Source organism: Macrosteles quadrilineatus, unplaced genomic scaffold, assembly GCF_028750875.1.
Source record: "Macrosteles quadrilineatus isolate MER2022 unplaced genomic scaffold, UCM_ALF_1.0 Scaffold_1__1_contigs__length_201487025, whole genome shotgun sequence".
Lineage (NCBI taxonomy): Eukaryota > Metazoa > Arthropoda > Insecta > Hemiptera > Cicadellidae > Macrosteles > Macrosteles quadrilineatus.
The window spans coordinates 86,667,166-86,690,272 of NW_026542594.1; the positions used below are offsets into that span (position 1 = coordinate 86,667,166).

General features: G+C 35.1%; 2 protein-coding genes across 3 annotated transcripts in view; one reads left to right on the forward strand and one right to left on the reverse strand.

The window, feature by feature from the left end:
• The window catches only part of LOC129002533 (ES1 protein homolog, mitochondrial-like), a 33,911-nt gene extending 22,330 nt beyond the window's left edge, over window positions 1-11,581 (forward strand). For both annotated transcript variants that reach the window (XM_054430825.1, XM_054431590.1), the window contains exon 7: window positions 11,289-11,581. In XM_054430825.1, the coding sequence (XP_054286800.1) occupies window positions 11,289-11,435 (147 nt within the window). In that variant the 3' untranslated portion in view covers window positions 11,436-11,581. The remainder of the gene's footprint in view (window positions 1-11,288) is intronic.
• Window positions 11,582-16,313: 4,732 nt separating this feature from the next.
• LOC129003873 (uncharacterized) overlaps window positions 16,314-23,107 on the reverse strand; it is a 67,257-nt gene continuing 60,463 nt past the window's right edge. Inside the window, exons 3-4 of the mRNA XM_054432592.1 lie at window positions 21,985-22,040; window positions 16,314-18,203 (exon numbers count right to left, since the gene is read on the reverse strand). Coding sequence (XP_054288567.1) covers window positions 17,415-18,203; window positions 21,985-22,040 — 845 coding nt within the window. The 3' untranslated portion in view covers window positions 16,314-17,414. The remainder of the gene's footprint in view (window positions 18,204-21,984; window positions 22,041-23,107) is intronic.

Consider the following 23,107-nt stretch of genomic DNA (forward strand, 5'->3'; position numbering starts at 1 on the left):
TAAAAGTTATTTAATAAATAATTCCTAAATCCGGGAACTAGGGGTGTGCGAATAGTGATTTATGGGTACAAATCGAATCAAATAGAATTCTTCATAATATTTTTGAATATTGAATATTACCGAGCGAATATTTAGGTTATTATTATACTCTCCAAAGAGTTGCCCAATCACAGCTTTGGAACTCTACTTAGTTTAATAAACCTTAATTTAACCAATGTAACATTTTAAAATAATATATTTTTGCATTTACGTATTTGTTGTTGGTACAAAATTGGTACGGTACAGTGCTTCCATTTTTTTTTAATTTTATTTCATTAACACACTGTTGGCCCGTCCTACGTTTCGGGAATCAAGCAGTCTATTAAAACTGTATGGTTATATCAATATGTCCATTCCTAATTCAAGCTTAGTTTAAGCAGTTCAAAATTTATTGTAAAGAAAAAGCTGCCAAGATGAATTAAAACTTGTGATCGTTGTTACTTTCCCAACATTTCCTCAAAAAGTCGAGTAGTAAAACCATTTTCAAAAGCTTTCTTTTAAAGACTCGTGAGCTTCGATTCTTATACAGAAATGATTATAGAATCTTACTAAATTCCTATAATCAATGACTAGGGGTGGGCGAGTAGTGATTTTTCAATTCGAGTCGAGTCGAGTATTAGAGTAAAAACTCAAGTGTCGAGTCGAGTAGTTGCACATTAAGTAGGCCTAGGCCCAGGGTTTAAGCTGCGGTAGCATTTTTAGCATTTGCTATTCACAACTTAAAAATGCTTCATTATTTTGCAGACTAGGCCTATGGCAAATTTTCTACAAATAAAATTGAATATGTAATGTTCAAACATATGTAATATTAGCCTACTGTAATTTTTTGTTTTAACTTAAATGCTTATTGAATAATATTTTTGCTACAGTTGACTTAGTTGTCTGAGAGTTTGTAGCATTTTGCTGAAACAAATTTGATCCTAGCCTAAACCCTGCCTAGGCCTAAATTGGTAGTTTAAGTATACCAAATTTTCTAAATTATATGGTTACTAATTATTAGTACCTGTTACCTTAGGCCTAATAAAAAATTTGGCCTAGACTAGCCTACTTGTTGTCTGCAGCATTAAATGTACACATCACTAGTTATACTTACTTGAATACTTGTTGTCTTAATTCTTAATCGAAGTTTATCGGATAGATTGCGTCGTTATACTAATATTTACAAAAATTATTATATACAAAACTTGTTTTACAAAGTATCATAAAACTTAAAACTTGAAACTTAGGCTGTGGTAAGCGTGTCTGTTTCTCAACCTGGCATCAAAGGATCATTTGACAACTCGTCAAGACTATACAGGGGCCTAACTGGAAGTTCCTCCTCTAAAAACTAATACTAAATTCAGATTCACACCAATTACAGAAGAGGAATTACTGAAGGTAATTTCTTTGTTTGACAATAAATATTCTACTGGTATCGATTGTATTCCTATGACCCTTATAAAAAAATCTTCACAATTTTTACTTAAACCCCTAGTTCATCTAATTAATTCATCTTTCATCTCAAGTCATTTCCCAGATAAATTAAAAATTTCAAAAGTTATCCCTATTTTTAAAAAAGGTGACCGTAAAGATATAACTTGTTATACAGGGTGAATAAAAAGTCAAGACCCCCCCCTCTAATATTTTTCCAAGTAAATATACAGAGATATCCTTTTGGTGGTCGAGCAATCTTAGCAGGAAGTTTCATTTTATCATTTTTAAATTTTTGAGTGTCCCCCCAAAAGGGGGGATTTGGGGGGCAACTCAAATATTTTAAATGTTAACCCCCTTCAAGTGACACCTCATTTTGAAGTGTTTACAAAAACTTAAAGAATGGTGAAAACTAGAGGTCGCTATCTCTTCTCTATCCAAAATGGTAGCCCGTCAAATTTTGTGGAAAATCAATGGTAAAATTGTTAATATTGGCTGTCATTTTGGATAGAGAAGAGATAGCGAGCTCTGGTTTTCACCATTCTTTAAGTTTGTTTAAACACTATAAAATGAGGTGTCAGTTGATCGGGGTTTCTATTGAAACATTTTTAGTTGTCCCCCGAATCCCTCTCTTTTGGGGGACACTAAAAATTTTAAAATGTAAATCCCCTTCAAGCGACACCTCATTTTGAAGTGTTTACAAAAACTTAAAGAATGGTGTAAATCAGAGCTCGCTATCTCTTCTCTATCCAAAATGGCAGCCAATATTAACAATTTTACCGTCGATTTTCCACATCATTTGACGGGCTACCATTTTGGATAGAGAAGAGATAGCGACCTCTAGTTTTCACCATTCTTTAAGTTTTTGTAAACACTTCAAAATGAGGTGTCACTTGAAGGGGGTTTACATTTAAAATATTTGAGTTGCCCCCCAAATCCCCCCTTTTGGGGGGACACTCAAAAATTTAAAAACGATAAAATGAAACTTCCTGCTAAGATTGCTCGACCACCAAAAGGATATCTCTGTATATTTACTTGGAAAAATATTAGAGGGGGGGTCTTGACTTTTTATTCACCCTGTAGACCTGTTTCATTGCTATCATCCTTTTCAAAAATATTTGAAAAGATAGTATACAATCAGTTAGTAAACTTTTTAGAATCGAATAATTTGTTAGATAAAGAGCAGCATGGTTTTCGGCAAGGGAAGTCCACAATAACTGCTGCAGTTGAATTTATTGAAAACATAATTGATGCAGTTGATAAGGGTGAAAGGGTGGTGGGTATTTTCCTTGACCTCTCCCGTGCTTTTGACAGTGTGGCACACCCTGTTTTAATTGAAAGATTAAAATCACTGGGTATTCAAGGAAAAGAGTGTGCTTGGTTTTCCTCTTATTTATGTAATAGGCATCAGTTTGTTGAAATGAAATATCTAGATTATGGTAATTATTGTAATTATTTAAGAAGCTATGTCTGTGAAGCTCAGGTGATTAAGTATGGAGTACCTCAGGGATCCATCCTGGGTCCATTACTTTTTTTGTGTTACCTGGATGGTCTGCCTAAGAGTACCAGCTTCAGTTCGATGTCACTATATGCAGATAATGCTAATTTAATTGTTAAAGGAAATTCCAGTTCTGATATTGAGCTCTCAGCCAATTTGGACTTAATGAGTATTCAAAATTTTTTAAATCAAAATAACCTTCTATTAAATACAAGCAAATCAATGATAGTAAGTTTCTCCACAAAACAAAATAAAATAGCTCTGGATCCAAAAATCAAAGTTGGCAATAACATAATAAATAAAGCAAATCAGACAAAATTTTTAGGACTTTTCATTGATCGACATCTATCTTGGAATGATCATGTTGATAATAGTGAAAAAGATGTCATCAGGAATATATGCACTGTGGCAAATGTCAAAAATCTCTGACCTTACAGTGCTGAAAACAATATATTATTCTTTAATACACTCTCATCTGGCATACGGAATTTGTATATATGGAGCTACCTCAATATATAATTTGGACAAAATTCTGATAAAACAAAAAAAAGCAATACGAATCATGTTAGGTTTAAAAAGCACAGAGAGTGTCGAAAACTTATTTAAAGATCTTAAAATTTTGACAGTTTACAGTCTTTATGTCTTAGAAACAATAAAGTATGTCAAAGAACATGAAAGTGATATATTTTTTGAATCCAAGCATCATTATGATACCCAAAATAAAATTATTTTTGATAAACATAATCTGTATTTTTATAAAAACAAAACTAAATTTATGGGCACCAAATTTTTTACTCAGTTGCCAAATTTAATTAGAAATGAGCAAAATTACAATAAATTTAAAAAATTGCTGAAAGAATATCTAGTTAATAAAGCTCTCTATTCTTTTTCGGAGTTTCCTTAAGTGAGGGCTCCACTACTGGTTGCCTGGGTTTTATATATAGTTTTAAATATATTGTATTTTAGCTATATAGTATGAAAGTATGGGATTTTTAGTTATATGTGACTCTATTCTGATGCTGCAATGTATTCATACGAATAAAGTTTATTTTGACTTTGACTTTGACTATTTGTGAGCAAGTTCTTCATCTCGGACTTAAACCTGTACCGTCAAGGTTCCTTAGGTGGTTTGGAAGGGAGTTGTAGATTTTGATAGCCGAGCGGGGGTATCTCCTTAAGGTATGGCTCAAGCGGCAGCGAGGCATATCCAGGTCATGGGCCCTTCTTATTCCATACTCATGCCTATCACCTCGGGTCACAAAATCACTAAGGTTTTCCTTTAGCAAGACCAGACTATTAAGTACGTACTAGCTCACCACTGTGAGGATTCCCAATTCTTTGAAGATGGGTTGGCAATGTTCTCTTGGGCCTTTAGATGTTATCACCCTCACAGCTTTTTTTTTAGCAGAAGTATTTCATGGCATGCAGGGGAGTGTCCCCAGAGCACTATTCCGTACTTCAAATGGCTATGAAATAAGGCATGGTATATGGTTATCAGATAGGTCTTAGTGATTTCATCTCGGAGTTTCCTTAGCAGATAGAGAACTCTGGATAACCTAACGCATACCTTATCAATGTGGTTAGACCAGTTTAGCCTAGAGTCCAGCCAAAACCCAAGCAACTTCACAGCTTCCTCATGATCAGTCCTCGACTTGAGGGTGCACATCAATGATTGAGTCTTTTCTTCATTTATTTTGAAGCGATTAGCAACAAACCAGGACTTAGCCTCAACAAGCAACTCGCCCTCAACAGGTTAATGCCTTTCCCTCTGGTCACCAGGGTGGTGTCGTCTGCAAAGAGGAGGGTGCAGCCGTTTAGCCAAAGGTCGTTTATCATGATGCTAAACAGTAGAGGGCCTAACGCCGAACCTTGAGGAACGCCATAGTTAGGCCTACTGACGTACGATGATTAATCATTAATAAAGAAAACGCCTCAATAGATCTTTCTTATTTGTTTGCTAAAAGACTGTTTCCTGATATATGTAAATAAACAGTCACATGTTTTTCAATTGTTTTTGTTAAAAACAAATAATAGTTTTAGTATGTTGTTTTGTTGAATACAATAAAGAAGATACCTAGTTTTTGTTAAAATTTATTTTGTCATTTCTAATGTTTGATATTAATCGTCCATGATATCAAAGGAATTGAATCACGTACAGTATAGTGACGATATCAATTGGCGACCGTGACAGGACTTTAAGAAGAAATGGCAAAATTAGGAGAACCACCAGCAGACCCGGTGAGTATGTTACTAGTAAAGATTTCGGCCCAGTTAGATACTCGATCAAAACAATTGGATACTCATTTGGCAGGCATCAAAAATGTAATTTCATCCTCCATTAAAAAGTTTTCGGAAAACCAAAACCAATCAAAATTAGAAACTAAACTTATTACTAACGCCTATGAAGCAGACACATCGGACATCGAAATTAAATACAATGAAATCAAATTCAACAACCGGGAAAATATCTTGGAGTTAGCTGAGGACTCATCGGCCGTCTCGGGAGGTATAGAGATCCTACGTCAGACAGAGACGTTTGATGACTCATTGGCCTTCTCGGGAGATACAGATGAGATCCTGAATAGTTCAGAGATAATCCAGGACTCATCAGCTATCTTGGGAGATAGAGAAGAGATCTTTCGACAAACAGTGATCGTCAAGGAATCATCAGTCATCTCGGGAGATAGACAAGAGATCCTGCGGCCAACAGACAGGGTCGAGGACTCAACGGTCATCACAGGAGGTGCAGAAGAGATCTTGCGACGGACAGTGATGGTCGAGGACTCATCAGCCATCTCGGGAGATAGACAAGAGATCTTGCGGCCAACAGAGATGGTCGAGGACTCATCAGCCATCTCAGGAGACGAGGATGGGATCCTGCATCGGACCGATTCTCCTGTGGTCACGTCAACCGCAACGGACACTGAGATACTACCTGCGTTCAATGTTACGTCGTGTGAATACTTTGAGGTGGAACACAAGCTAGGGAAGGGAGTGTACCTCTTGAGGTCTGATCCACCAATTAAGGTTGATGTTAAGGTTTTAATGTCGGAGTTAAAAATACTCCCTCAAACTCTCCGTGAAGCAACTCAAGGCGAAGATGATGTGCAAGAAGCAGAAGACCATAATGATGCCTCACCTGGGTATAACTTAAGGTCTAGAAAGAGGAAGATTTTAAATATATATTGAGGGTTTTGGGGGGGATGATTGACGTACGATGATTAATCATTAATAAAGAAAACGCCTTATTTGTTTTTTTTTCTTATTTTTCTTATTTGTTTGCTAAAAGACTGTTTCCTGATATATGTAAATAAACAGTCACATGTTTTTCAATTGTTTTTGTTAAAAACAAATAATAGTTTTAGTGTGTTGTTGTGTGGAATGAAATAAAGAAGATGGTTTTTGTTCACATTTATTTTTGTCATTTCTGATATTTTATATTAACTGATCGTCCGTGATATCGAGTTGATCGAATCACGCATATTGACGATGACACTACTGTGTGTTTTTTTCCTTTTCTTCCTCCTCACTTACATGATAATCAACCTGGGTAACTAACTTAATAAGAATAATAAGGTAACTTTAAGAATAATTTCAATTCAATTAAGAAACAGAATTTGTAAAAATTAATTTATTTATAAAACAGATAAACTAATATGAAACTACATATATCATAAGTTAAAAACATAAATATGCAATAAGGTATTTTAAAATAATCACTTGGATAAGCACTTCATCTGTCTTAAGTTTGAAAATTTTGGGTACTAGGGCTATCCTCTTCACCCATTACATTTATAAGAATGATCAAGTCAGTTGTCTCTGACAGACTGAAAATAGCAAACAAAACGTAGTAGGCCTATTATTTTGAAATAAAATCCCACATTAAACTCTTAATTTAAAATAAAAACACATTTTACTGTAGCCCGGTGTAGCCTATTTGGCCTTTCTTTAATAAACTCACATTTTCAAACTGTAGTTGTCATGTTTCTGCCACCAGATTGAAAATTGCACAATCAAAATCACAAACAGAATATGTTTTTTTTTTACTTTCTATTAAACTTCCTCTAAACAAAATCAATTTTATTTTGAGTTACAAATTCACTTCAAAGTAAAAACATTCAAAACTGATGTTGACCTAAGTTCACTCCAATCCATTGTTTTGTTTTGTTGTTACTCCTTCAGCCGTCACCATCTCTCTCTCTCTCTCTCTCTCTCACTCTAGTCCTAGTCAGTCTAGTCGGTCTGCTCATTCTGCTTCTGCTTTGTTTTCCCATCAACCAGCTGTTTTGCAGGGCTGACGTTGCCATATTTATCATCACACCATTATGGTGAATGTCGGCAAAATTATTATAAAATTGCTATAGCTTTTAATTTGTAAAAAAAGTTAATAGTTCGACTAATTTAAATCATGTTTATGTAAACTCATTAGAAAATTATACTTATAGTTTGTTTACGCCAATACCATAGTTGTAAAAGTACAAAAATTATCGTCCATCTGGCAACACTGAGTTTGAAGTGGAACTGATCTTTTCTTTATGCCAAGACCCAATGAGATTGCGTCATTCAGATGTATGTTCCTTGCAGTAACTTATCGATTTGTTAAACTAAGCACCAATACCGATTAAAGTGAAAAACTATTATGCAATAATAGGTTATTTTTATTTGTTGTATTTCTATATTTTGATTTTGGTATAAAATATTTTTATGACAGTTCAAACTAAATCTGCTACTGTACTTTATAATATCTTCAAGAACCGTCTGCCGGTCTGCCTATGATATACTAGTCACGCACGAGACTCCCTTGTTGACTATTGACTATTGCAACTCGATAGATTCATTCAATGCTTTATTTAGTTTAACTTACTGTATCGTTATCAAGATCTGTTGTGTTGTAGGAGAGTGAAAGTCTAAGTTAGTAGTCCTCTTGCTAGCTCTGCCGAATGACAATGGTTGTTTGTTGAACATTTGGTTTATGCTGGTCTAGCCTATACGAATTTAGATAGTTTTTTTTGTAGGAATGGGGATTAAGTAAGGCATCAACGCAAAACAAATATAATTGATTAAATACGGGTGTGGAAAATCGTGAATTGGCACTATTTATAACTACTCGACTCGAATTTTCGAGTAGTAATTACTACTCGACTCGAGGTCGAGTATTTGAAAAAACCCGAGTAACTACTCGAAGGTCGAGTACTCGCCCACCCCTATCAATGACAAAATCACAGAGTAAACTAACCTCATAGTTCAATAGAATATTTTTGTATTCAACCAGCAGTTAGTTACACAAATTGCACTAAAACAAACTAAAGATTTTAAAGACTGTAAAAAAAAATAAGTTAGAACATCTAGTATTTTACTATGTATATTTAAATTATCTCTCATGCTCTTACCGAATAAATGAACGTATCAATGATTATAGCATTACACATAGTATAAATAAATCAACCCTATGCATGTCATTTCATTTTCATCCAAATGCTGAATTTGTGTCAAAAACGCTGAATGTTTACAGCTGTTACGTTAATCAAATAATATTATACCAAAAGCTGGAGTAGCCTAAATATCAGTTTATTTCTTTGTGTGATTATATTTTATTTTCAGATATGGTGTGTTAAACGTTATCATAGGTATTTTAATGTGTTGTGTTTTCCAACTTTTAATTTTGACTAGGCTATCATAAAGTGCAACAGAGAAGAAACAATCCGAGATTGCGATTCGACGACATATTACAGAGATATAACAGAGATCTTATGATAAGGAATCGTGAAAATTTACCTATGCCGGTTTTTGAAATTCAAAGCAATGTTATGTGATCTCGTGATTATTTTAATATTGCACGGACAGATGCTGTCACATCAGACTATTTTGGCTTAGGAAATCTTAGCCTACAGTTCACAACAGATTTAAATTGCCAATGCAATTAAATGAGTCCGCAATCTCCAGAACAAAATCCAATAGAATGTAGCTAAATACATAAGGATTTGTAAAATAATACTAAGGGATGAAGCTTCTATGTCTAATAAGTATGCTTTACCGTCTGTGTGATGATTACTGCGAGATATTGCCAGAAGAGAAGACCAAGAAAAGCCTTTTGGTGAAAAGGTTTTTGGAGGTGATTTTCGGCAATACGCTACCACATTCCCTGGCGAGAGTCGCTGTAAAATGGTAGATAATTCAATAATGATATCACTTTTATAGCCAATGTTTAAAAATATGCTAAAAACACGAGATCAAATCCAAGTGAATCAATATTTTGTTGAATATCATTTACGAATAGGGAATGGCCAAGAGAGCTACCATAATGGTCTTTTGTAAGTCATTGATAAGTCTTTCTCCACAATAAATATCTATATATATACTAGCAGAGTACCCGTCCTTTGTACGGGGTTGGCATGTAAGTTTAAAATGCTTATTGCAGTTATACTCAAGCTTTGCGTGTGCAATGGGGGATGGCACAGTTTGATAAAATTTGCTTCTTTAAATTCACGGTATACTATGGTATTACACATCTACCATAGCCATAATGTTCTACCTTTTCACCAAAACAATAAAGAAAAATAAATTATTAAAAAATTGCAAAAAATCACAAATTATTCATGACATTAAAAACATAAACATAACTGTAAACAATCCTACTCAGTTCTCATTGCATATCACAGTTTTTTGTTGCTGCTTGGTTCAAATTAGTTTTTTACATAAATGCAAAAAAAAATTATATTGCTGCATCCTGTTGGTAAATCTTATGACTTTTTAATGCTTTTACATATCATAGAAACATAGATAAAACATACTCCCTTAGATAGAACCAAATATTTTAGTTGAAACAGCTGACTAAATTCTTTAATTCCCTTTAAATATGAATACTCATAAGGTTAACATGGGAAACCACAGAGCCACTGGGGCGGAGCCAGAAAGGATTTTTGAGATAAGAAAATGCCTATATGTTAATCGGGAATCTGAGCTATCATCATGCCAAATTTCAGCCCAATCCATCCAGTGGTTTATGCGTGATTGAACTTCAAACAAACAAACAAACAAACAGAAAAGTCAAGACTAGTTTTTCCAACTATCATATGACGTCACCAATCATCCTATCCACAGACCAAGCGACGCAGTTGTGCGTCAGACATCTCTGTATACTATTGCAGGAAATTCAGTGCCGTCAAATAGACCGTTACAAAGATATAAGCATTTTAATAACATTAGAACAATGACGCATATATGCGACGGCGGTCTATTTTAATGTGACTAGGGTAGAAACCGGCCGTCGCATATGTGCGTCGCTGGTCCATGTGAATGAAAAATTTCGTACTATTGCAGTAGCGAACGTGTTAATTGCATTATTCATCATTTTATGACTGTCTTTTATTTCAAAATGTTTATAAAAATGAATTGTGTTTTTTTCCCAAAAACAATATCTGAAAACAGGAGTAGCCGGTTAATACTTTTAGTACATTACTGATCAAGTCAATGACTTGGATGGAAGGAACTAATATAATATATAGATGTGAAAGTTTTGAAAACTGCTATTTATGAGTTACAGTTTCATACAGCAGATCTATAGAACATTGTTATTTTCTTTAGTGTTCTCTTCCCGTTGCAAAGCATGGGTATGGCGGCTAGTTTGAAATAAAAATGTTAGAAAACATAGGTACCTAATGTTAGTGTTTGTAGTTACAATAATAATAGAAGAAGAACAACTTGAGAAAAAGTTACAGCAGTTGCTACTTCTTAACCGGAGTTATGATAGTTTCAAAAAATGCCTTTATTAGGGGATGTCGATGTCGGTGTAGCGTTGTTCATTCATAGAGTCAGTTGTCTGGTCAGCGACGCTTGGTGTCCATTGCACTGAAAACCCTTTAAGTATTTAAGTGTGGATTAATTATTGTTTACGAAAGTGATTACTGTAATAAGCTTGTGATCTTAACCCAGGTTATATTTTGAGGTCCGAAGCAGTCCAAAGCAGCTGTTCTTCATGTTGATGTGTTTACAAGCATGAAACTAAAGAAAGAGTTTGAATCAGTGATTGTTATTTAAAATTTAATATTCCAGGTACTAGGTAAAGATTTAAGAAAGGGTGTTGATTGAATTAGTTCCTAGTCTGGTTAAAAAGACATCTGACTATAGGGTTGTGTGGTAATGCTAAATTTTGATTGTATGTGGAACAAAACTGACAAAAATTATTTAGGACTAATTTTTATGACTTAAGTCTGTTAAATATTTTAATTGACAAGAGTGAGTTTTTTGTATGCATTTTTAATGCCATGGCTCTTTTACAAAATGATCTTGACCATAGAAATGTAACACATTCTTTTCACTTACTCTGATTGTCTTGTTTTAGGATGTCAATGAGACAACATTTGACCGCAAAAACCTGGTATTTTCCACTCCAGCTTACATGTACGGGGTTGCCCAGTTTCATGAGGTTGATGATGGCATCGGGGGAATGATCAAATATATGATATTGTCAATTAAAGACGGAAAGTGACCTGAGATATGAGACTGATCTTAATATATTTTTGGAGGAAACTATTGGCAAATGTATTTAGTTTATGTAAAAGTGTTGTTTCTTATTGTTTTGTTAAATTGAAAAATTGTTATTAAATAAATTTTATACATGAATTAACTTTTAAATTCAATGTTTATTGGTCCACAAAAATCTTCTTTTTACTATACAATATTAAACAATTTCTATTTCTATATTTAAATATGTTATTTGTAATTTTTACATGACTGCACTTAGTTGTTTTTACAATTTTAAATATTTCATTTATTTGGTGTAATGGTATTCTCCAGCTAGCAGAAGCCGATAAAGATAAAAAGATCAAAGATAAAGTTTGGTTCTGTTAGTTTTAGCGAATTTCCCTATAGGGAAGTAGCTATTACCGTAGGTCTCATGGTAAGACCTAAGCCCGGGACATATTTACTTTTTCATTTTGATGTCCTCAGAGGCCAAAAACACCATTGGTTCAAATTTTTATATATCTATATATAGAGACTAGCTGACCCGGCGAACTTCGTATCGCCTAAGTTATAGGTTTCCCCTAAGACAGACCGATGGAAAGAAAGTACCGTTACGTTTAATTTTCAAGATGATTTCGTTCGCATCGCTCATTCACGTCCTGGTTGAATTTCGTTCGCTACGCTCACTCACCTTTGGGTTGGAGCTCGTTCGCTACGCTCACTCACCTTTAGGTTGGAGCTCGTTCGCTGCGCTCACTTGCCTTCAGGTTAGCTCGTTCGCTACGCTAACTCGCCTCCAGGTTGAAGTTCGTTCGCTACGCTCACTCACCTTTGGGTTGGAGCTCGTTCGCTACGCTCACTCACCTTTAGGTTGGAGCTCGTTCGCTGCGCTCACTTGCCTTCAGGTTAGCTCGTTCGCTACGCTCACTCGCCTCCAGGTTGAAGTTCGTTCGCTATGCTCACTCACCTTTTGGTTGCAAATTAGCTGTTGTCATAAATGTAAAAGAAATAATAGTGCTGCACCCTGTTGGTAATCCTTGTAACTTTAATGCTATTGAACATCATAGAACAGAACCAACTTGTTTAATTGAAACAGCTGTTAAGATTCATTAATTCCATTTCTCATAAGGTTAACATGGGAAACTCCAGAGCCACTGGGGCGGAGCCCTTTTAAGAATTTCGAAACGGGAAATAGTTTACGTCCGATTCGCATACCTACAGAATTTACACACCAAATTTCATAACGATCGGTGAAGTCCTTCCGGAGGAGTTTGCAGACAAACACTGTGATACGAGAATTTTATATATTAGATATATATACATATATATGTGTCCATCCGCAAGATAACTTGAGTAATTTTTATCCGATTTTGATAAAATTTTGTTTGAAGGTGTAAGGCGGGATAAACTTGAATGAGTTCGCGAACCAGCATGATCGGACTATGGGAACGGGGGTTTATGGGGGGTTTTACGGGGTAAAAATAGGTTTTTCCAATTTTTGACCCTAAAAACACAAAATTTCACAATTTCTTGTTAAACCATTTTGTAGAGCTTAAAAAAACAAATAATTTAGTATATTGAAGCGTTATTATGCGCCTAATTGTTACGGAGAAAATTTAAAAAAATTGTAATTTTAAAATTCCAACGTTATTCTTACGGAGAATAAGTCAACTGTTGTAGTTTGCTTGTTTATTAACATATTTTGATCAAATTTGGAAAATACATTAATTTCTTACTAAACCACAGTACCTTTTAATATTTTACATTAAAAAAACTTTTTTACCCTCCCTGTTGCAGCAAACCTAAGTAGTCATTAAACTAATTCTGTTTAAATAGGGAATAAATGTGATATTTTTAAGGAGACATTTTAGTTTAAATCCAATCAGGCAGATGGAAATTCGCTAAGTCTGCAGGTTTGCTGCGGCGGGGGTATTTGCTTACACCTTAACCCTAGCAGTGACCAATGTTAGAAGTGGGGAATGACCAACCCATTTTGGCGATTTTTTTGAAAATTCGTAAAAATTCAACCGTACAAGTAAACCTAGCCAACCTTGTATTCATTTTGTTCGGAAAGAACAGGAGAATCTAGAAATAGTAATATAATAATGATTTGGACAGTGTATTTTTTCGGTAAAGTGAAAGAAATATATAATTTTTTCTTTTGAAATTTTAAAAGCAGCCTCGGTAAAATTTTTTCTACAGATTTTTTATGGGAAATTCATTATATACATTTTGTAGACAATCTAATTCCCTACATAGAAATATATATAATGTTAGGAAAATCATTTTTTTATAAGTTTTTGGGGCGAAATATAATAACAAACGGAGAACCGAAAAAATTGAAAACCGTACAGTGTTAGTTTGTGTTGTAAAAAGTTATATAATACTAGCTGACCCGGCGAACTTCGAATCGCCTAAGTTATAGGTTTCCCCTAAGACAGACCGATGGAAAGAAAGTACCGTTACGTTTAATTTTCAAGATGATCTCGTTCGCATCGCTCAATCACGTCCTGGTTGAAGTTCGTTCGCTACGCTCACTCACCTTTGGGTTGGAGCTCGTTCGCTGCGCTCACTTGCCTTTAGGTTGGAGCTCGTTCGCTACGCTAACTCGCCTCCAGGTTGAAGTTCGTTCGCTACGCTCACTCACCTTTTGGTTGCAAATTAGCTGTTGTCATAAATGTAAAAGAAATAATAGTGCTGCACCCTGTTGGTAATCCTTGTAACGTTAATGCTATTGAACATCATAGAACAGAACCAACTTGTTTAATTGAAACAGCTGTTAAGATTCATTAATTCCATTTCTCATAAGGTTAACATGGGAAACTCCAGAGCCACTGGGGCGGAGCCCTTTTAAGAATTTCGAAACGGGAAATAGTTTACGTCCGATTCGCATACCTACAGAATTTACACACCAAATTTCATAACGATCGGTGAAGTCGTTCCGGAGGAGTTTGCAGACAAACACTGTGACACGAGAATTTTATATATTAGATATGTGTATACTAATAATGATATATATGTTTGTAAAGCTAATAAAGTAAGGAATCCAAAAAAGTCATAAAGTTTGTGGTAAAAATAGTTTTTTTTATTTATAAATAAAATAATGTTTTTGTATTTGAGCGATTTTGTGAAAAAAATTTACAGTATTTAGTATAAAACTTTTGTACCAAATGTTTTTACTTCAAACCAACGTAATCATCTTGTAGTGTATTCAATTACCTACATAAAAATGTATAACACGTTGGGTAACAATTTTTGTTTTTACTTGTTAGGGATATATATATGTATATATTTGTTAGGGAATATAAATGTAAACGGAAAACCGCAAAATACAACCGCAAGAAAAATACAAAATTTTATAAACACAATTACACACTATTCAGTAAATATTAATCTATATATATAAAATCCAATGTATGTTTGTTTGAATGTTTGTATGTTTTTTGTTTGTATGTTTATTTGTTTGTATGTTTGTTTGTTTGTTTGTCCTTTATGGACTCCGAAACCGCTGGACAGATTGTAATGAAACTTTCAGGCATTATTAAGCATTATTCAAGGATGGTTTGTGTGCAGTTTTGTGCAGATCCGTCAAAAGGGCTCCGCCCCAGTGGCTCTGGAGTTTTCCAGTTTTTAACCTAATGAGTACTCATATTTGGAAATAAAGAATCTTAACCGCTGGTTCAACTAAACAATTTGATTCTGTGATGTTCAATAGCATTAAAAAGTTAATAGGCTTACCAACAGGGTGCAGCACTATTAGTTTTTTTTAATTTATGACAACAGCAACAGCTAATTTGCAACCAACAGGTGAGTGAGCGTAGCAAACGAACTTCAACCTGGAGGCGAGTTAGCGTAACGAACGAGCTTACCTGAAGGCAAGTGAGTGCAGCGAACGAGCTCCAACCTAAAGATGAGTGAGCGTAGCGAACGAACTTAAACAGGACGTGATTGAGCCATGCGAACGAGCTCATCTTGAAAATGAACCTGCATTTGACATAGAACCACATTAGGACAGGACGACGTCTGTCGTGCCAGCTAGTGCATAATAAAATGCATGAATATTACTTATATACACACACACATTTCTCTAACAATACGAAATAATAACGAATTTAGTAATAAATCGCAGATAAAACGAGGGCGAAAACTCACCGGCAACAACACGCAATGGCGAATATAAGGCACTTTGTGTATAAGACCTTGACAGTAGTGACGCACTTTCGTTGTCTTAGTGAGAGAAAACGGTAATAACCCTGGGTGCAGGGCTGCCACTATCACAAGCTACATTTCATCCTCTTCAAAATGACATATTATATGACTAGAAATAATAACTTACACTGTATGTAATGCGTATTATGCTGGTTGGCCATTTGTTATAAATTTTGAAAACAGCTGTTTTCATAAAATCGGACCTGTTGTGCAATCAATATTTCGTTCTAAATATCAATTTTAAAATGAAGATATAATCAATGCCTATCCAGTGGTACCAACCGCAACATTCCAAGGCGAAAATTACGGGAACAGGATAATGCCAAACAAGTTGTGTTTTGACAGTTCCCAAGCGTCAGCTGCTAAAGTCGTGCCGTGCCAAAAATTCATTTGATTTCTAATCGTTGTTACATTGTTATATACCTGCTACAGGGTTTGTTTATATAATAAAATGAACGTTCAGAATGTGATCTTTCGAATGGTATATATATATATTGTTCATATCAGAGTTGATTATAAGTGATTTTTTCGCCGTTAAAACAATTTCGGCCCATACGAGCGTATTACTCTTGTGGCCATTCTAAGGTGACACGGCGATTGAGGGTACGCTCGTTGGCCACTGCTAAGGTTAAACATAAGATTCTAAAGATGAAAAATTAACTAGAAGATTAAAGGAGATTAAGATAGTAAACACAATTATATAACAGTTTTATTTACATATTAACAGAATAACACAAGTGTTATGTTTATAAATTAAATCTATTACAGTGTATGATTTGCATTCGACTACTGTTCTTAGAAGCTATTACAGCTGTGTTATAAAAGGATTTATAAATTTCTGATCAAAACATAGATTTTTCTAAGAAAATTAGATAAGACCTGATGCATTTAACATTTTTTTGTTATACATACCTTATCTTACATTTTATATTTTACAGCTCGTACTTATTATTTAGGATGCATTAAAAAAAATTATATACATCTCAGATCTCAAAAAGATGACAAATTTATAAAACAAGTTATTTCCTTAATTTTGTCAGGGTTGTTTCAATCAAATTAACAATCAACTAAATGACAACTAAAATATGTATTTTGTTATAAGTTATTCCTCTATATATTTAGAGCTCAATGAGTTGCCTTGATACATTTTCACACGCATATACACATCTATCTTATGGTAAGATTGTTTCAAGAAGGCTTAACTTATGTTGTCAGTTTTATACAAATGATAACCGTATTAACAAGTATTGTACAGTAAAATCCTAAAAGTCATCAAATGTTCAGTATCTGTGTGAAAAATGTTAAAATTAATTCAGTAATAATTTAGTTCTCATTCCCATAAATTTGATGTGACCTTAACATATTTATTTGCTTAAGTAATACAATTCTTTAAAATTTAAATAAAGAAACAATCAAATAATTATTCATTACCATCTTTAACAGTTTTTTTTAAGGGGATGAATTATTTAAGTCCATAAAAGTCAACATCAGTGTCCTTCGTGAATTTGTGACAATGTCATCTATTTTAAAGGTAGGTAATGAAAGTAAAACAATTAATTTTATAGATCTCTAACTGTTAAACAGAATGCACTTCCATTTTTACCCAACAATATGTAAACAAATATGTGTCTTTAACAAATTTAACTTTGGTTGGCACGTTATCCTCCATACTTACATAAAATTTATTCAACAGGTACAGTTTCAGCATCACAAGAACCAACCTGTTATGGTTGATACAATCAACCAACCTATCCATAGGTGCAAGGTGTCACATCCTCCCATATTTTCTCTTAACTCAACTCAGTGCCAACAAAGGCTCGTACATCTCTTTTGGTGATGATTGCACTTTCTGTTTCTTTGAAAACTCTTTAGTTTGCTCATGTGTTTTGAATTTCTCAAGTTTTAATTTTGCCTTGGAGAGTTTCTTTTGTGGCCTTTCTTCTGCATCGGCGATTTGTAGCTGTTCAAAAATATTCCTAGGTGCGGAACCATGAGAACTGGAATCCGAATGATGTTCAGGATTTGTTGCGTTTGGATTCACATAAACAACATAAAACTCTGAGTAAGACGATTTTGTCGGGGTGCTAATGTCTGCAAAATCTTTGAAATTCGCAAAAAAGTCACCACCTTGTCTGAACGAGGGAAGAGGGTTGGCCGGGTAGAAAGAGGGTCGTCCGTGTCCGTTGTTGTAATAGTTATTGTAAATATCGTCGTTCAAAAGCTCATCGTTTTCCCCAGGGTAGTAAGTGCCTCCACGCAAGACTCCAAAGTTACCTGACCCGAGAACATTGGCACTTCTCTCACTTTCTGCTGTGGCCTGAGGGAAGGAATAGTCTCTGAATGACCCAGAGCCATAGCCGAAGTTATCGTGAGGCTTGTAAGCAGCCCTGGGATTGAAAGTTTGCTCCTGGTAGAATGGTGGTCTTGAGTGACCGAGTGGATGGAACAGAGGAGAGAAGGAGGGGAAGAAGTGTTGACTGTCTGCGACTGGTTCTGTCTCCTTCGCTGCCTCACTGGCCTCAGCCAACATGTCTAGAGGTGCTGTAGTGTCAGTGAACCGCTTCCTCCTTACAGCAAACTGCAGCTGCAAAACACACATGACATGTAGTATGCCACTGGCGACAGACAGCTTCATTTTATGCTTTTATTAATTATGTTCAATTGACAATTTTTTGTCTTAGCGCTGATATTTATGAGGCCTTTTCACAAACATCAAGATTTGAAAAATTGTCAATAGTCAACAAATAATCTTTTGTTTAGTATAATCTTATACAAGTTAATTCTTATGATAAGAACCTTGATTTGCTCTTAAAGAGAAGAGATTGCAACTCTGATTATAGCACGACACATCAAAATTATTGATTAAATGAACTCAGATTAAATATTTCTTCTTATACATGTATTCAAAACTAGGTGATACCAATTAATTTAAATTTACTCACTGTAATTTTAATGCGTTCCATTTTTACAATTTTTCGAACACATTATAACTATACAAGGTGACAAAAAAGTCTGGAAACGACATAAGGGTGCGCTCTACCTCAGCTCGGAAATCTCAGCTCGGGCTTCAGTTGCTATGTTTTACCATTGGACAGCGCCGTGAGAAGCGCTTGCAGAGGTTTCCAAGATTCCTTTTTCGAATTAACCAATAATGATAGCTACGCACTAAACGGCTTATAGTAGTTCAAAGACCAATCTATAGTTCTGCGTTTTTCCAATAATATTTTTTTAGTAAGTTAGGGCTAGTTGAAAAGACCTTTTCTCTTGTCCTACAAATCAAGTGTATAAGGTGTGTATTAATAATTGAAATAATGAAACGCAGAACTATAGAAAATTTCATCCTCTTTAATATGAGACCTTAACTTTGATTCTACCTTCAATGTAGCAGGTGAAAAAAGATATCTTGCAAACCCTTGCATTCGGTGGCGCGTCAGGGGTAGAGCGCACCCTTTGTTCAGTTCTTTTATCTAATAATGTTCTTTAGCCTTTTCTTAGAACAGCTGATGATTTAAAAAATGATTCATACTGTACAAATAAACTTAATTGATTTCTGTTCTTCTTGAAAACATGACTTTTATTTTCTCTATCTTAATTTTTTCATCAATTTACTCAAACACTCCACACCCTTAATATTTCACATCAACTTATGTGAACGAAAACTACTTTTTGCAAGAATTGCCATTCTTTGGCCTCCACCAGGGGACAACACATGAGGAGTAGGTATATAATCTTTAATGTAAGCATAGGTTGATATGCACATTATTGTAAAGAGCTAGTCAAGTGGAGTTCATTGCCGGAAACCGCGTCTCAAAAGGTTCATTCGTTACAAAATGGTGGCAGTGCCGGATTTAGGGTACTTGAGGCCCTAGGCCAAATTACTTGAGCGGCCCTCCCCCTCCCCCTGTGGTGGAAATTCCTTGCAATCGCGGAAATAATCGTGAATATCTCTTATGCATCAAGGGGACATCATCATTGACACCCGTGATCGTGGATGAAATCGTGGACATCTCTCCTAAATCAAGTCAAAGCAATCATAGGTATACGAGAGCGTGGCAAAATCATGAACATCCCCACGGGCTGCAACAAAGGGACATTATCACCGTCACCCGCGACCGCAGTAAAATCGTTAAGGGGATAGGCCTACGCCACTATCTCCAACTTTATTTTTATTTTTTAATTTTTGTCAACCTAATTAGTATATTTTGTTTATACTCGACTTATTTAGAAGATTTAGGTCCAAAAAATTGAATTTATGACTTATTTACTAAATGTATATGCGGTTTTAGTTTTTTTCACCCAAATTTTTAGGGATTCGGTATTGAGAATAACTTTTTAACTACTGAACTGAATGACATATTCTATTTATTTCCTGATTCAGGATTAAATAATGAGTCATTCTGTGTATAATCGTTATGGTAACTAACAAAACAAGATTTTTAGGACACTTTATTCAAAATATAAAAAAAGCTAAAAAAATTTAAAAATTAAGCGTAAACATAAATAGTTTTAGTAAATGTAATGCTATAGGGGTTTTTATACACACAATCCCTTATTACTTTATAAAGAAGGTCTGGTGAAAATTGGAATACTATATGTATAGTACTAACGGAGTTATTCTAACTTTTGTACAATAACAACCTAAAAAACACGGTATTGAGATAATCGCAGGTGATGTAACAGGTGATTGGCAGAACTAAAATCCCCATGACAACACTAGTTTATTATTTTATATTATATATAAAAATACCAAAGTACTTATTTTGTTTTAAATAAATGTACCCTAATTTAAACCTTCATAATACATAATTATGATACAAAATCAAAAATGTAAATATCAGCAACAAAAAAAATAAATAGTCCAAATTTTTTTCAAATTACTGGTTGCGGCGTTTTATATTTTATTTATTTTATACTAGGAGTTGTCAGATTGGAAAAATTTTTTAGGTAAATGTTCACAACTAAATAACCTATCTAAAAATGCAACTTTTGGAAAATGTAAAATAAATAAAAAATGTGGCCCAGAGATAGTGGCGTACCCCCTTAACATCTCCCGTGGGCCGCAATCACATGGACATCATCATCAACACCCACGGCTGCGGCAAAATCGTTAACATCTCCCGCATGCCGCAATCACGGGGACATCATCATCGACACCCACGGCCGCGGCAAAATCGTTAACATCTCCCGCATGCCGCAATCACGGGGACATCATCATCGACACCCACGGCCGCGGCAAAATCGTTAACATCTCCCGCATGCCGCAATCACGGGGACATCATCATCGACACCCACGGCCGCGGCAAAATCGTTAACATCTCCCGCATGCCGCAATCACGGGGACATCATCATCGACACCCACGGCCGCGGCAAAATCGTTAACATCTCCCGCATGCCGCAATCACGGGGACATCATCATCGACACCCACGGCCGCGGCAAAATCGTTAACATCTCCCGCATGCCGCAATCACGGGGACATCATCATCGACACCCACGGCCGCGGCAAAATCGTTAACATCTCCCGCATGCCGCAATCACGGGGACATCATCATCGACACCCACGGCTGCGGCAAAATCGTGAACATCTTCTGTGGGCCGCAATCATGGAAACATTATTATGGTCACCTGTGATGGCGGCAAACTAATGGTTAAAAAAATTATTTGTTTATCTAAAAAAATTGTTGTGCAATCTTCTGCGGCCCCCTCTTGCTTGCGGCCCTAGGCCGCGGCCTAATCGGCCTAGTGGTAAATCCGGCACTGAATGGTGGCTGTCCAAAGATCTTGTGAAATATACCTTAGTAGGCCTTAGTATTGGTATATACTCGTAGTCAACATTAGCCGGAAAAGCTGAAACCCGGTTCAATTTGTTTTGAATTTTAAATAGTATTAATCAATGAGCTAGTTGACTTTAGATTACAATTTCAGCTCTCAAGGAAAATGGAAGGAAAACTGTATAGCCTTTTTACCTCTAAACAAAACGGTGCAACCACCATCGCTGTAAGTAAGCCTTACAAGTTCAAGAGTTATTGCAACTTATGTGATTTTCCCATAAAAACCATAAATTAATGCGGACAACAGTTTGACCGATTTTGATTAAGATTTAGTATGTAATGGTCATTGTATATCCAAACAAATAGGTATATACTGTAAAAATTATGGTTCAAAAGTTATTGCAACGTTTGTGATTTTACACTCAAAATACCATAATTTCTCACTCCCACTGATAGTTCATGATAACGGTTGTTGACAAGTAAATGAGAGAAATTATAAGTCAGATTGGTGGTTCCATTTATTTTTTTAAAATGATGAATCACCTAAATTGAGATAATCATCATTCATTTTAAGTGAATACATGAATAAACACTACCTGGGCAGTTTGTGGTGCATTTTCCATCAGCTCATGCTGGGCCTCTCGTACAGCATCTGCAATATAAAAGCTTTCGTGAGCAAGAAATTATCCCTGGTTATATGAAAGTAACAAGTAAGCAGTTGGAGTGTAAATGATAAGTTTAGCCTGACACCAGACTACTAATTTTTGTGCATGATGTGATTACTCGTACACTATCGAAAAAGCAGAACCACATGATGCAGTTTTAATTTGGGTTTTCATTAAACATTTTGTGCACACACATGTGCATTTAAATACCAGAGGAAATCAATAATAAGGTATAAGTATTTGACTTTCTCCGATACAAAGTGCAAGTCATACCAGAACAAAACCTTTAATTTTCTACAGATTCACAGAAGTTGTAAGCTGTCCTAGTCCTGCTGCTATAGTTGAATCAAAATCCAATCTAACATTATATGTAGCGGGCTGTCCAACAGTTTTGGCACATATCATTTAACATAATTGGTAGTTTATAGGTATAAACATTATTGGTACACTTAAGCCTGGACAACTGGTTTATTCCATTGAGATTATGATCGTGTTACAATTATTAAACATCAACTAAATAGTCCTGCAGATGGTTATACTTTAGTGTGCAAACTTGCGTATACTAAATATTCTTGCACAACCTTTTAGTTTAATGTCTAGGGAGTTTATCCCCCCACGTTTTCTGGCTAAGACATCATCAATATGGTGGCAAAGGATTTATTTTAAAGTATATATTTGGCATACTATTTGTCTGATCAGAATAAACTTTGTTTGATTGAAAGATAAGTTTACACATGCTATCTTTCTTACATTTACACATTTGTTGTATGTTTAGTAGGTACATTTTCCGTAATTTTGAAAAAACCCTTTTTTTATTAGGGAATAAGCTATTACTGTAGTACTCATGGTAAGACCTGGACTCGGGACCAGTATAATTTTTCGTTTTGAGGTCCCTAGAGGCCAAAAACACCATCCGTTCAAATTCATTTATATATATAAATAATAATAGAATAAAATAATATGAAATAATAACATAGAATATTTATATATGTGTGTGTGTGTCCGTTAACGCGATAACTCGAGCAAAAATGATCCAATTTTGATGAAATTTGGT